At 40.2% G+C, this 12,649-nt stretch overlaps 1 protein-coding gene across 1 annotated transcript in view; it reads left to right on the top strand.

Moving 5' to 3' along the window:
* LOC135084649 (maternal protein pumilio) overlaps positions 1-12,649 on the top strand; it is a 97,113-nt gene that overhangs the window by 69,593 nt on the left and 14,871 nt on the right. The window contains exon 10 of the mRNA XM_063979428.1: positions 10,445-10,967. Coding sequence (XP_063835498.1) covers positions 10,445-10,967 — 523 coding nt within the window. The remainder of the gene's footprint in view (positions 1-10,444; positions 10,968-12,649) is intronic.

Consider the following 12,649-nt stretch of genomic DNA (forward strand, 5'->3'; position numbering starts at 1 on the left):
GTTCGGAAAAGTAGAAAATATACGTATAATTAATGACCCTCTCCACGTCCAATGGCTTGTTACCCACAGGCTTCCAAGTCTTGAAAAGGGCCACCTTAACCAGTGTAACCCTATCAAGGCTTACGAGCTTGATGCGCCTATCCTTGTGCGTCCCAGCCGTTCCTTAACTGCGGTTGGTGCACCTCTTCCTTGCACTCTCCTGAACGACCCTGTGTTACCTACTGTGGCTGTCCCTCTTCCTTGCAGCCTCCTGCACGACTACGTTGCCTAGCCGTATGCCTGGTCCAAGGTTCGACGCCACAAAATCAACTTCGCACGCGTGAAAATAGTTTAAATACTATTTTCCGTGCTTGCAACATTTTTCTTTACTGCTTCGGCTCTATTAGTCGTAGAGTGATTGTATATATCCTATAGCCTTCCTCAATTTATGAGCTATTCAACACAAAAATTATTATTTCAATCAAACTAGTAATTCTTGAGATTAGCGCGTTCAAACAAGCAATCAAAAAACTCTTCAGCGTTTTAATATGAACTTATTGTTGTTGATTTTTGGCGTCAAACCTTAGACCAGGCATACGGCTAGGCAACGTAGTCGTGCAGGAGGATACAAGGAAGAGGGGCAGCCACAGTAGGTAACACAGAGTCGTTCAGGTGAGTGCCAGGAAGAGGTGCAGCAACCGCAGTTAAGGAACGGCTGGGACGAACAAGGATCGGCGAATCCAGCTCGTATGCCTTGATAGGGTTACACTGGTTGAGGCGCTCCTTTTCAAGACTTGAAAGCCTGCGGGTAACGAGCCATTGGACGTGGAGAGGGTCATTAATTATACATGTCGGCGCCGGACACAGATGCTGCAAATTATTATTGATGATTAATAGTACCAATCTTAATATTATGTTATCTGTAGAAATCTGTAGAGCGGAAGGTTTGTGATTCCTAAACGTAACACCCGACTGATGCGCAGAAAAAGATAACTGTCAATCAGTTGTGTCATGTCAAGTGTGAGCAGGCGGCTGCGAGGTTATCTTTGAAAGCGTGTTGAGTTTGGTGGAACGTTAAATTGTAGGAAAAGTGATTGTCAACCATCCAAGATATTATCTCCTTGCCCGTTAACCCACGCCAATGGAGATTCCACCCCTAGAGTTCCTTCTGATAGAGACCCAGTGCCTTTATCAGAAGTGGGATTCGAAGGGCACTATTCAAAGGAGATAAATCTTTCAGCATGCACACCTACGCTACGCAACTCATCAAGTTTTACATGGAGGATGCTGGCTCAGACATTGAGAGTTGGTGCAGGTTCACGGAAATTATTGTGATTGACGTAAACTGGAAGGGCGTTTGTGAGTGAGTGAGTTGAGGGGGCCGGGCCAAGGGCGCCCGGGCCACCCTGTTGCCGTGGTTGAAGGGGCTGTTTACGCCCGGGCCACGCTGATGTAATGTTGGTTTCCTGGTCGCATGGCTGCATGCCTGGATCAGCAGTAGTAGTGGTGCGGTTTGAGGTAAATGGTTGAAGGAGCCTTGGCTTAAGCCTTGCGCGTCGGGCCATGTTACCTAAACCCCGGTTTCCTGGTCGAAGGGGCCTCACGCCCGGGCCAGCTGTAATGTTTTGGTTTCCTGGTCGGGCTTCGCGCCCGGGCCAGCTGTAATGGTTTGGTTTCCTGATCCAGGGTCATCACGCCCTGATCAGCTGTATTTATTGTGATTCTACGATCTGATATTCGCACGCTCTGTAGTCAGGAATGGACGAGCTGTGATAATGAGAAATTGAATGTTTACAGATGGACAAACCCTGGACTAAGCGCACGAGGCCGTGCGATAGTCAGGCTGGCCGTGTCGGCGCCGGACACAGATGCTGCAAATTATTATTGATGATTAATAGTACCAATCTTAATATTATGTTATCTGTAGAAATCTGTAGAGCGGAAGGTTTGTGATTCCTAAACGTAACACCCGACTGATGCGCAGAAAAAGATAACTGTCAATCAGTTGTGTCATGTCAAGTGTGAGCAGGCGGCTGCGAGGTTATCTTTGAAAGCGTGTTGAGTTTGGTGGAACGTTAAATTGTAGGAAAAGTGATTGTCAACCATCCAAGATATTATCTCCTTGCCCGTTAACCCACGCCAATGGAGATTCCACCCCTAGAGTTCCTTCTGATAGAGACCCAGTGCCTTTATACACATATTTTCTACTTTGCCGAACATTTGCACGAGAACGGTTTGTTCAAAACATATGAATTTGGTCTTATTTAATGCAGAATTAAATGCCCTTCAACCATCAGGAAGACCACTTTTCGATAGGGTAAGTCCTTTACGCGGTATAACTGGAAAACCGAAAAAGCGCCCCTTTCGGGTTCCCCCACCACTTAAGCACAACTCCGTCGAAGTCGAAAACTTAGGAGAGTCTTAATGGGCAACCAATGAAGCCATTAAAGCAATAAAATCTTTTGTAGGAATTATTTCCGATTTAAAAGCTAATTCTACTGGACTATAAGATAATCCTAAAAATTGAATAAAAACAATGATTTGTTGTTAGTTTAAAGGTGACGTTGTTACAGAATTTTCTTATTAGATCATTCTTACACTTACTGTTTTTAAAATAAGGGTGTTTAAAATAAATCTAAAATACGAATCTGCCGTCTACCTACATTTCCTCCTTCAGGATTCTTAGATATGTATTGGTATTCTGGAAAGTGTTGTGCTCACCTGCCAAATCTGACTCGGTCTATCGTGTGTCGTTTAGCAACAAATGTCTTGGGCTCTCGCCAGTGTTGTGTGCAGATAAATTACCTTTATCCAGCCTAATTATAAATACGTTAAATATAATAAAATTAATTCATATCATAGTGTTTGCTATCATAACTTGGACTGGTTATCCGTGCACGCAAATAGCATACAGATGAAGATGGAAGAACTGTGTTGACATGTATGTCACCTCGGCCTCTTGACCAACTTATTGTGTCACAGGCACATTACGGCAACTGATTTAAGATCATTTCCATTCTAATCATTTGGTGATAGTGCGCCGAAATTAGGATCAAGTTGGTATTAAACATGAACATTTTTAGATTTTAAACGCCAAATGTTCGACTGTCTTTTAGATTATAGAGGCAAGATGTTTTAAGTTTAAATAAACATCTTATCTTAAAAATATATTCTTTTTGTATGTCAGTAAATATACAAACTATTTGTTATTCAGGAGATGACTGCATTAGCATAACGCAAAACCGCTGGCACGCTTTAAATCCCTTGAATAGCCATTTGGATATAAAAGGGACATGCTCGTATTAACTGATGCTATCCAGCTTCAAAGAAAAGATGATATTTTTTCTTCCTCAAGCGCCAAAACGTCTTAATAGGGAATGGAGTCGCAACGAAACCACCCAAAGGGTAGGTTAACTATTAGGGTGCGACTGCTAGGTGTGGTATCGAAGCCGTCGTCGCACGGTGGATCGAAATGGCATTAAAGTGGACATAGGGATTTTTGCCGGAAAATCGAATTTTAAAAATTGCCAATCGATAGTCCTTTGCTCACTCATCACGACATGTCATATCACATTTTTCTCTAAACCTGATACTTTAGCTTAAAAAAAATAATTTGTGTTTTTTTTTGTATGAAACGAGACATAAAGTGCTAATTTTCTCCGAAGACCTGCTAGATCGTGACTTGAAACAACCTAGGTCGGTATAACTGCATTATTTATTAATATTCTAAGCTATTTCCAGCTGCTCCAAACCGCAACTTAGCCTGTTAAACGATTCCGAAAAAAATTAAAATTGACTCTTCTTGTAATTGTATTTTAGTTCTTTTTTTTAGAAAAAGCTTCGATTACGGTACTAGAAAGTGATTTTATCGTTAGGTGACATTGTTATCTATTCTCAGAATCTGTTAAACCCTTTCTTTCCAATCAGTACATGACTTTAAAACAACAATGAAGTTACTCATACCTCGTAAATAACGTGTTTTGCGAATAAGCAGATAATGGTCAGGGGTGGGGGTAAAAAACAGATAAGGATTGTTTATTTGTTTTAAATTTAGTTTGGGTTGTGTAACGTCACCAATAACATTCAACTTGAAATGCTGTTTTTAACATGTAATTACAATGGAAGCTATTGTGAATAATATAGATTTGTTCGTAGTCTTAAGAAATACATTAAAACCTTTCATGGACAGTGAGGAACTTTATAATCACCTTTAGCAGAAAATGGTACATTTGTCAGAAGAAAACAGTGTTAAGTTAAAAAAAGTTTGCCGGAATTTTTGTACTAATCTTAATGGACGATGGACAAACTGTCATCTATCTCTTCCCCAATTTTTAAGAAGAAACAGTGATTGCCTTGAATCTCCAATTAACTGGGTCTGGCAACTAGTTTTTGATGAAGACAAAATTGAGGAAAATGTTGGTTCAATTACTGAACCTAGTGAAAAAACAACGTCAAATATAGATGCTATTACAGAAAACATGCCAACTTCTACACTACATGCTTCGACTACTTCCTTTATCCCGAGGAAACCGTTAAATAAATTAACTCAGAAACAGAAAAAAAGATGAATTACACGTTACATAAATTAACTCAGAAACAGAACATTTTCCTCAATTTTGTCTTCATCAAAAACTAGTTGCCAGACCCAGTTAATTGGAGATTCAAGCCAATCACTGTTTCTTCTTAAAAATTGGGGAAGAGATAGATGACAGTTTGTCCATCATCAAGAAGAATAATGGTGTAAAAATCACTTTGATTTTTGGGTATTTCACGTTCTTTGAATTTGTGATTTCTTATTGTAAAATGCTTAAATCTAAGAATTTTCTCAACTAACTATTTGCCTAAGGACCTATGCTATAGGATATAAATGTTTGTTATATCGTTTTCACAGTATTTTTATAAAAAAATCAGCTTGTAAACTGACGCTAAAGTGGAAATTTGAAAACATGTGAGGACTTATCTTGATAGAATTCTTAAATACTATACTAATCGAAATATTATCTCAACTAACTATTTAGACGACGAAATTGCCTAATTATTTATGCCTATAACATATTTGTAATGTAACTGGTTAATGATTGTAACGGGTTGAAAAAGTACTGTTTTTGCGCCAAACGGCGTAAACGCTCTTAACACTGTTTTCTTCTGACAAATGTACCATTTTCTGCTAAAGGTGATTATAAAGTTCCTCACTGTCCATCAAAGGTTTTAAGGTATTTCTTAAGACTACGAACAAATCTATATTATTCACAATAGCTTCCATTGTAATTACATGTTAAAAACCGCATTTAAAGTTAAATGTTATTGGTGACGTTACACAGCCCAAACTAAATTTAAAACAAACAAACAATCCTTATCTGCTTTTTACCCCCACCCCTGACCATTATCTGCTTATTCGTAAAACACGTTATTTACGAGGTATGAGTAACTTCATTGTTGTTTTAAAGTCATGTGCTGATAGGAAAGAAAGGGTTTAACAGATTCTGAGAATAGATAACAATGTCACCTAACGATAAAATCACTTTCTAGTACCGTAATCGAAGCTTTTTCTAAAAAAAAGAACTAAAATACAATTACAAGAAGAGCCAATTTTAATTTTTTTCGGAATCGTTTAACAGGCTAAGTTGCGGTTTGGAGCAGCTGGAAATAGCTTAGAATATTAATAAATAATGCAGTTATACCGACCTAGGTTGTTTTAAGTCACGATCTAGCAGGTCTTCGGAGAAAATTAGCACTTTATGTCTCGTTTCATACAAAAAAAACACAAATTATTTTTTTTAAGCTAAAGTATCAGGTTTAGAGAAAAATGTGATATGACATGTCGTGATGAGTGAGCAAAGGACTATCGATTGTCAATTTTTAAAATTCGATTTTCCGGAAAAAAAATCCTATGTCCACTTTAATGCCATTTCGATCCACCGTGCGTCGGTGCCGTGATGTGGTGTTTTTACGAGTGGGGTGCGACCGGCGCGGGCGCGCCTGCTAATTTTGATAAAAGCATCGTCCGGCCGCGCCCGCCCGCCACCATCACCGCTGCGACCAATAAATACACATCCATATCCCACTGGAACGTCTATTACGCCATTCCTTGCTACGATGATACTGTCGTCATATAAATGGATTTTAGTTTTCGAACTAAAATTGTCCCTAACTTTCACATGTCAGATGTTTTCTTTTTCATTTTGTACAAAAGTTGCAATCCAGAGGCTTTTTAGGAAATGATAAAAATATTACTGTAGGCCTTTTAGCTTTTAATCTGATTTCCATTAAAAGTCAACAAATAGCTATAAATTTCTAACAACTTAGAAAGGGTTGCAATTTTTCTTATTGGCGACTTAATATGTATGTAGACTAAACTTTTGCTTACAGCAAAGCACCTGTGATTCAATTTACAATTATCAGTTATTATTTACCTAGAGACATTAACTCTCGCTCTCACGTTCGATATGCATTCTCGGAGCAAACAGACTCGGAGTACCTCCTACTTACATACCACAATGTGGATCGAAACCCCGAATTTCAGATGGAATCAGATCAGCAAATTATAGCTTATTTCATTGGATAACCAAACGTGGATTAGGATGTCATTACCTTTCGCTTATTAAGCAATTTATTGAAATTATACCGAGATTGGACATCCTGATCAGCCATTTGTAAAAATATACTCCTCTGTACGATTTATCCTCCTGAAATGTCTGTGCTTGAGCGTAATTTGAAATTAAAATTCCAAATCGATAAACGTTGCGCTAATATTGCATAACAGCTTGTTAGTTTTGTTTCTTTTACGTAAATAAATAATAATTACATATTACATATTTTATTTTGATAATTGTACAATTGATATAATTTATTGTTTGCTAGCTATTGCCCGCGGCTTCGCCCGCGTGAAATTTCGTTTGTCACATATCATCATAAATTATAGCCTATGTTATTCTGGGTTATAAACAATAATACTGTAAAGTTTCATTAAAATCCGTTCAGTAGTTTTTGCGTGAAAGAGTAACAAACATCCAGACATCCAAACTTTCGCATTTATAATATTAGTAGGATTAAACCCAGTTTCATGGCCTAGTCACACGTCAATAATGTCACGACTGACTACGGTGCTACGAACGTTTTTGCGTTGACGATTGTCTCGAACTGAATAAATGTGTTTGTAGCGCAGTACATGAATATTACTTAACAGTGCATCGAATACCATAACTACATACGTACCATTCAATTAAATCAATTAAAAGGTTAGTTTGAAAAGTAAATTTCTTTGAAATATCTTTTAAAATGAATTTAAGACATTTTGCATTTTCGGCAAAATTACAACAGACACTGATTTTTTCTGCAAATTTTTACATGAGACTTTAGTTTGGCGTTAGTGGTCTCAGTGCTAGCTTAGATTAATTTTCATTTGAATAATGTGTTAAGACAAAAACCAAGTTGTAATTCTGGCAGGGCGTGGGTGACGTGGGCGTGGTTTCGCTCCGCCCAGCTTGGGCCCGCCCTCGCCCTTTGCCACCTTTTCGCTGAAAATCTGTAAATGCTTTTCGTGCTCGTAGGTATTCAATCAACAACTTAATTAGAAATACCAATTCGGCAAAATTTACCGAATTATTTGGGCTAGGTTCAGTTCAGTATTTTGATAAATTGACCGATGAAATCGACGTGAAATCATTATATTTAAAAATTTAAATCTTAGACAGTTTTCTACACTACTCATAAAGTTATTTTACCTTCCAAGTAAGCCTTATAGTGAAACTGTCCAATGTGTCTATTATTCGCGTAACTTTCCTAAAAATTGCTTTGTTGAAGTTTATTTCATTTACCGTTGATAGGGAAGAGATGAGCATCGTCGTCGGGGTCACAGCCCGCGGGGCAGATAAACTCGTTAGAGCAAGATACGCCAACCACGGGCGGCGGCTGAGCACGCGACAGCCGTGGATATCCCCGTAATCTCGTTGCGACTCCCGGCCCCGTCGATTCCGATTCTCTCCAAATTACCTTTTGTACTCGATCGACAATCTAATTCGTTACCATCTAAAATGTTTTTCTCTCTCAGTTTGCTGAACTTTAAATGTTTGTTAAACAACATCACTTGAAAACACGGTGTCAGCTTTGCACGAAGCACGTAGAGTCATAGCACCTCACCGTTGCCGCTAAAAGCTTCTTGTTGACGTAGCGTTCGATTCAAGAGGCGCTGCTACGTTCTGTCCTTGTAATTGATTGCTTTGTCGCGTAATTTGTTTGTCGACGACGGGCGGAGCGTGCGACTCTCGCGGGAGCATCGTGGCGCTCGTCCTTTCGTCATCGTCTCCGTAAATAATAAATACACCATCTGCTAAGGGTGAGCCGGCTACCGCAGCGCACCACAACGCCGCTTGGCTCGCTCGCCGTCTCCGTGACTCGGCACCTATACGCCTCCCTTACTTACTACGGTTGATGGATTGTACTGCAATATTGTCGGACTAGAATTCTGTGTACCATATAAGTACATTTCCGAGGAATTGTTAAAGGGGTGATATTAATAAAATGAACTTCTATTCATTTACTAAAACCCTTCTAACATTGTTGTGTATTTATGTAGATTCCTATAACAATTTATAAATAAGGCCCATACCAACTTTGTCGACAAACAATAGTCTATTTTCGTTCCATGAACAATTAAATGTTAAATCAAATACCAAAGGAGATCTAAATGCAGGCAGGTAAATGATCGGGTCGAGCAGAGCACGGGTGCGCGTTCCGTCACTAATAACCTCGTAATTGGTATCGAAGCTCGCCGCTGCCGGATTACTGAGCGTCTAATTGAATGCGAGACGTTTCCTCGCCGTTAGTAGCATCTTCTACCTCAGCTACACGGGCGACTTAATTCTGCCGCGGTCAAGTTGTTCCGTCTGCGCACGTGCGCACCCCGGACACAACAAACCCGCACATTACACCACAATTACACTAACTCGATGAATTAAATTGCCGTGGAAGCGGGTTCGGGTCACCTCAGGAGATCAAACGCGACACCCCGACGAGTGAGGAGATTTTAGAGTTGCCCGCCTGCGAAGTTACGACATTAGATAATCATTTCGTGTCAATTAGCTAATGAAAAATAAAATAGGCCCGAGGAGCGTTGGAGGCGAGCGCTGTAATTAAAATTATGATGATGGTTCCAAGGCATCTGTTTTAAACTTGCACTCGATATTACAACGAAATTTTGATTAAATTATTATGCTAAGATTGCGTTCATTTAATTGGTCTCTAGTATATTTGATATTTATGCTATTATTATCTTTTATAGCGTACAGAAATGCTTTTATAAATGTTTAATTCTGTATCTTGATCATTATTTTTTAACAATTCTCATGTTTCTCACTCGCCGCATAATGCTATTACTCTGAAAATGTGCAGACTTGCGTGTTTCGAAGAATAAACAATGTAGAGCTAACATGTTGGTAATTTGGTTTGTGATGAATCAGTGTTAGGACGGTGCGGCGCAGCGCAGGTGGTAGCAATAGACGCGGCGGCACGAACCGTGCTCGTGTGTGGCGTGTTCATGATGTTTACAGATCTCGCGCACACTCCCGCCCTGGACCAGCGCCAACCAATTTCAACAGGTAGATAGAGTCCGCGCGTTACTAATGACATCACACACCATACGCTTACACTGATTCACTTCATTCAAAATACTTGCGTCCGAAACAAAAGTATTTTGGACACTATTATGTAATACGCGCTCGATGTTTTGATATCTACACATGTTTAATATTTTTGTTTGCCAGACAAATCGGGTAGGCCTTACTGTCTGTGAGGTAGTTGAAGTTACGTACGCATAAAGATATTTAGAAATGTGACGTGAAATACGTAACGTAATGCATCGCCTCTTTATTATAATGTTTTCACCCGCACGAATAAATGAATTTATCCGATGCTTGCGAAGTAATAAGATGAACGATAAAACAGTAAGCATGTTGCTGGCAGCGGCAGATGCTGCGGACAGCACGCGCGGCTTGTTATTAACTTTTTAAACGATTGCGTTAATTAGCGGCCACGAGGAACCCTCGAGCGCCTCGTGTCGTGTCCGCCACCGCCAGTTGAAAAACAATAAACGATACATTCCGCTATTAATTAAAACGCTATGCAACTCGGAATTGAATCTGTTCGTAAAGCTTTCTTCTTATAGATGTGTTGCACACTCGCTCTACAAAAACTGATACTGGGTTTTTGTAGAGCCATAACTTTATTATACCGTCAAATAGTTACTAAAGCTATTTCATAGAGATAGAAAAGGGGATTTTATGTATTCCAGGATTTGATACATTATTTTATTATCAAGTGGCAGGATTAGATATAGAGATGTTATATGATTTGAGACTTGATAGAAGGCTAAACCTACAAATTAAGTCGCGAACATTACATGTAATTTATTATAGTGTGAAAATGTAGGTCTTCATAGGTATTTAATGGTATATTTTCTTTGTTACAGCAATTATTCCGGTCACAGCAGGCGGCGGCCGCGGGCGGTCAAGCAGCGGCAGCACAATTACAACTATTACAACAACAGCAACAACAACAGTTCCAATTACAACAACAGTTGGCCGCACAACAGGCCTTCACCCAGGCTCCGTATGTTATTAATGCCGGCCAAGAGGGCGCGCCCTACGTCAGTGCGTTGATAGCGGGAGTGCCGCCGTACTATGGCGTGGCGGCTCCGTGGGGCGTGTACCCCGGGCTGGTGGCGCAGCCGGCGCAGCAACAAGCGCAACAGCCGAGAAGGCCGCTGACGCCCCAGCAGGGCGAGCAGCAGGTGAACGGACAGGGACAATACGTGATTCCGTACTACGACCCCGGCTCGCTGGTGATGGGCGGGCGCAACGGCACGCCGCTGCGGCTGGTGTCGCCGGGCGGCGTGCTGGCGCCGCGCCAGTACCAGCCCGCGCCCGCGCACCCCGCCGCCTCCGCTGCGCCGCCCACCGCCGCGCAGCCGCAGCCGCAGCAGCCGCAGCCTGGTGAGCAACCCTACCGTGCCTGCACGTTGCTGCACGCTCACTCACTGACATTATAATAACCATTCATCCGCTCTCATTACTGCCCAACGGCATATTTGGTTGCTTTTGATTTACAGGAACATGTACAAAGACATTTCACAAATATGTTCGTTTAAATTTTAAGGAAATAACAAATTATAATACGTGCGTATCACATCACGCCACAACTAGCACTAGCCGTAAAATTAATCAAGGCACCTTATAACTTTCCGTTTCATTTTTCTGACTTTCCTTGTCTTACTAAAACGTTAGCTCAATACGTAAGACATTTTGTAATCAAATAGTTTTTAAAATTAAGCCGGTATTATTTATGAAGTGGCACAAATCTTTCACACACACAAAATTTGCGGACAATATTAGGACTTTCTCATATAGAGCTTAAAAGAAAATTAAAGTATTATCTTATTAGTGTGGCCACAAGCTCATAGATGAAATGCATAAAAATGTAGAGAAAGTCCATTAGTTATTTTGCTATAAATCTTTGTAATGTCGTCATAGTCGTTGATTTGTTAGTTAATCAAGCTTGAAAACGATATGAAAAACGATTTTAGATTTATTGAGCTAGTGGCAGATTCGTTAGTCAAGAAATGTCTTAACTTTGTGTGGAAAATTATTTAGTGTCCAGATTTTTTGATCGCCAGTGTATTTTGCATTTTATTTAACTCCTAATATTTTGCTAGCAACTCCCAATGACCATAACCAAAAGAAAACTTAATTTGAATTACTATCGGACCTGAGATATCATAATTGCACAGACCTTACATTGCTTTTAAGTTAATGAGGATCATTTCGATTTTTAGCTGTGAATGCAGATTTATAGGGCTAAGAAATCCTTAATACACAGTCCAAAAATTTTTGTTCTACGACAAAAATTGACGAAGTTATGGCTAAATTACTAAAAAAGTTCACTGACCGCCCGGCGCGGGGACGATGACGTCATTATATCCGATCCGAACGCTGCCGGCGTACTGCGTGGATAGAAAATATTTTTTTCTAGCCAAACTATCAGTTTTAGAGAAAAACTTGTAATGACATTTATTCATCAGAATAAAGTAAGCTATCGATAGGTAATTTTTAAAAATAGAAATTGTGAAAAATATCGCAAAAAATCCATACGCTCATACGATTCAATGGAACGCAGAGACGCGATTGGGTTCTCCGCGGTGGTATATTTGGCGATTTATTCAAATGAAGTGTTCTTAAGTGTTGTCTTCTTCCAAGTAAAATATAAAAATGTATAAGTATTAATTTATTTACTTCTAACAATAAGGTATAGCTAAGGCAGATACACTCTGCCTAGGCTACAAGACATTGCTATGAAGATCATTTCGATGTACACGCAATACCTACAATGAGTTAAACGTACGTATACTATTCGCCGTTCCCATGGGCGGGCCATCTGCTGCAGGAAAGGACAGCTGCTCCCTCCTGGAAATCTATTTAATCTTAGCCTAGAAGCTGGATATGACTCCCCCGCCCCCCTCCTCTCCCCAGGTCATAAGCTGGGCATGACTTCCCCCTCGGCCAGAAGTTGGGTATGATTTACCCCCCCCCCCCCCCCCCCCCCCTCTCCCCCAGGCCCGAAACTGGGTATGACTTGTGGTTTTTGGACATAGCGATACTTATTTTTCACAATTTTTATT

The sequence above is a fragment of the Ostrinia nubilalis genome, chromosome 2, assembly GCF_963855985.1.
Source record: "Ostrinia nubilalis chromosome 2, ilOstNubi1.1, whole genome shotgun sequence".
In the NCBI taxonomy this organism is placed as follows: Eukaryota; Metazoa; Arthropoda; class Insecta; order Lepidoptera; family Crambidae; genus Ostrinia; species Ostrinia nubilalis.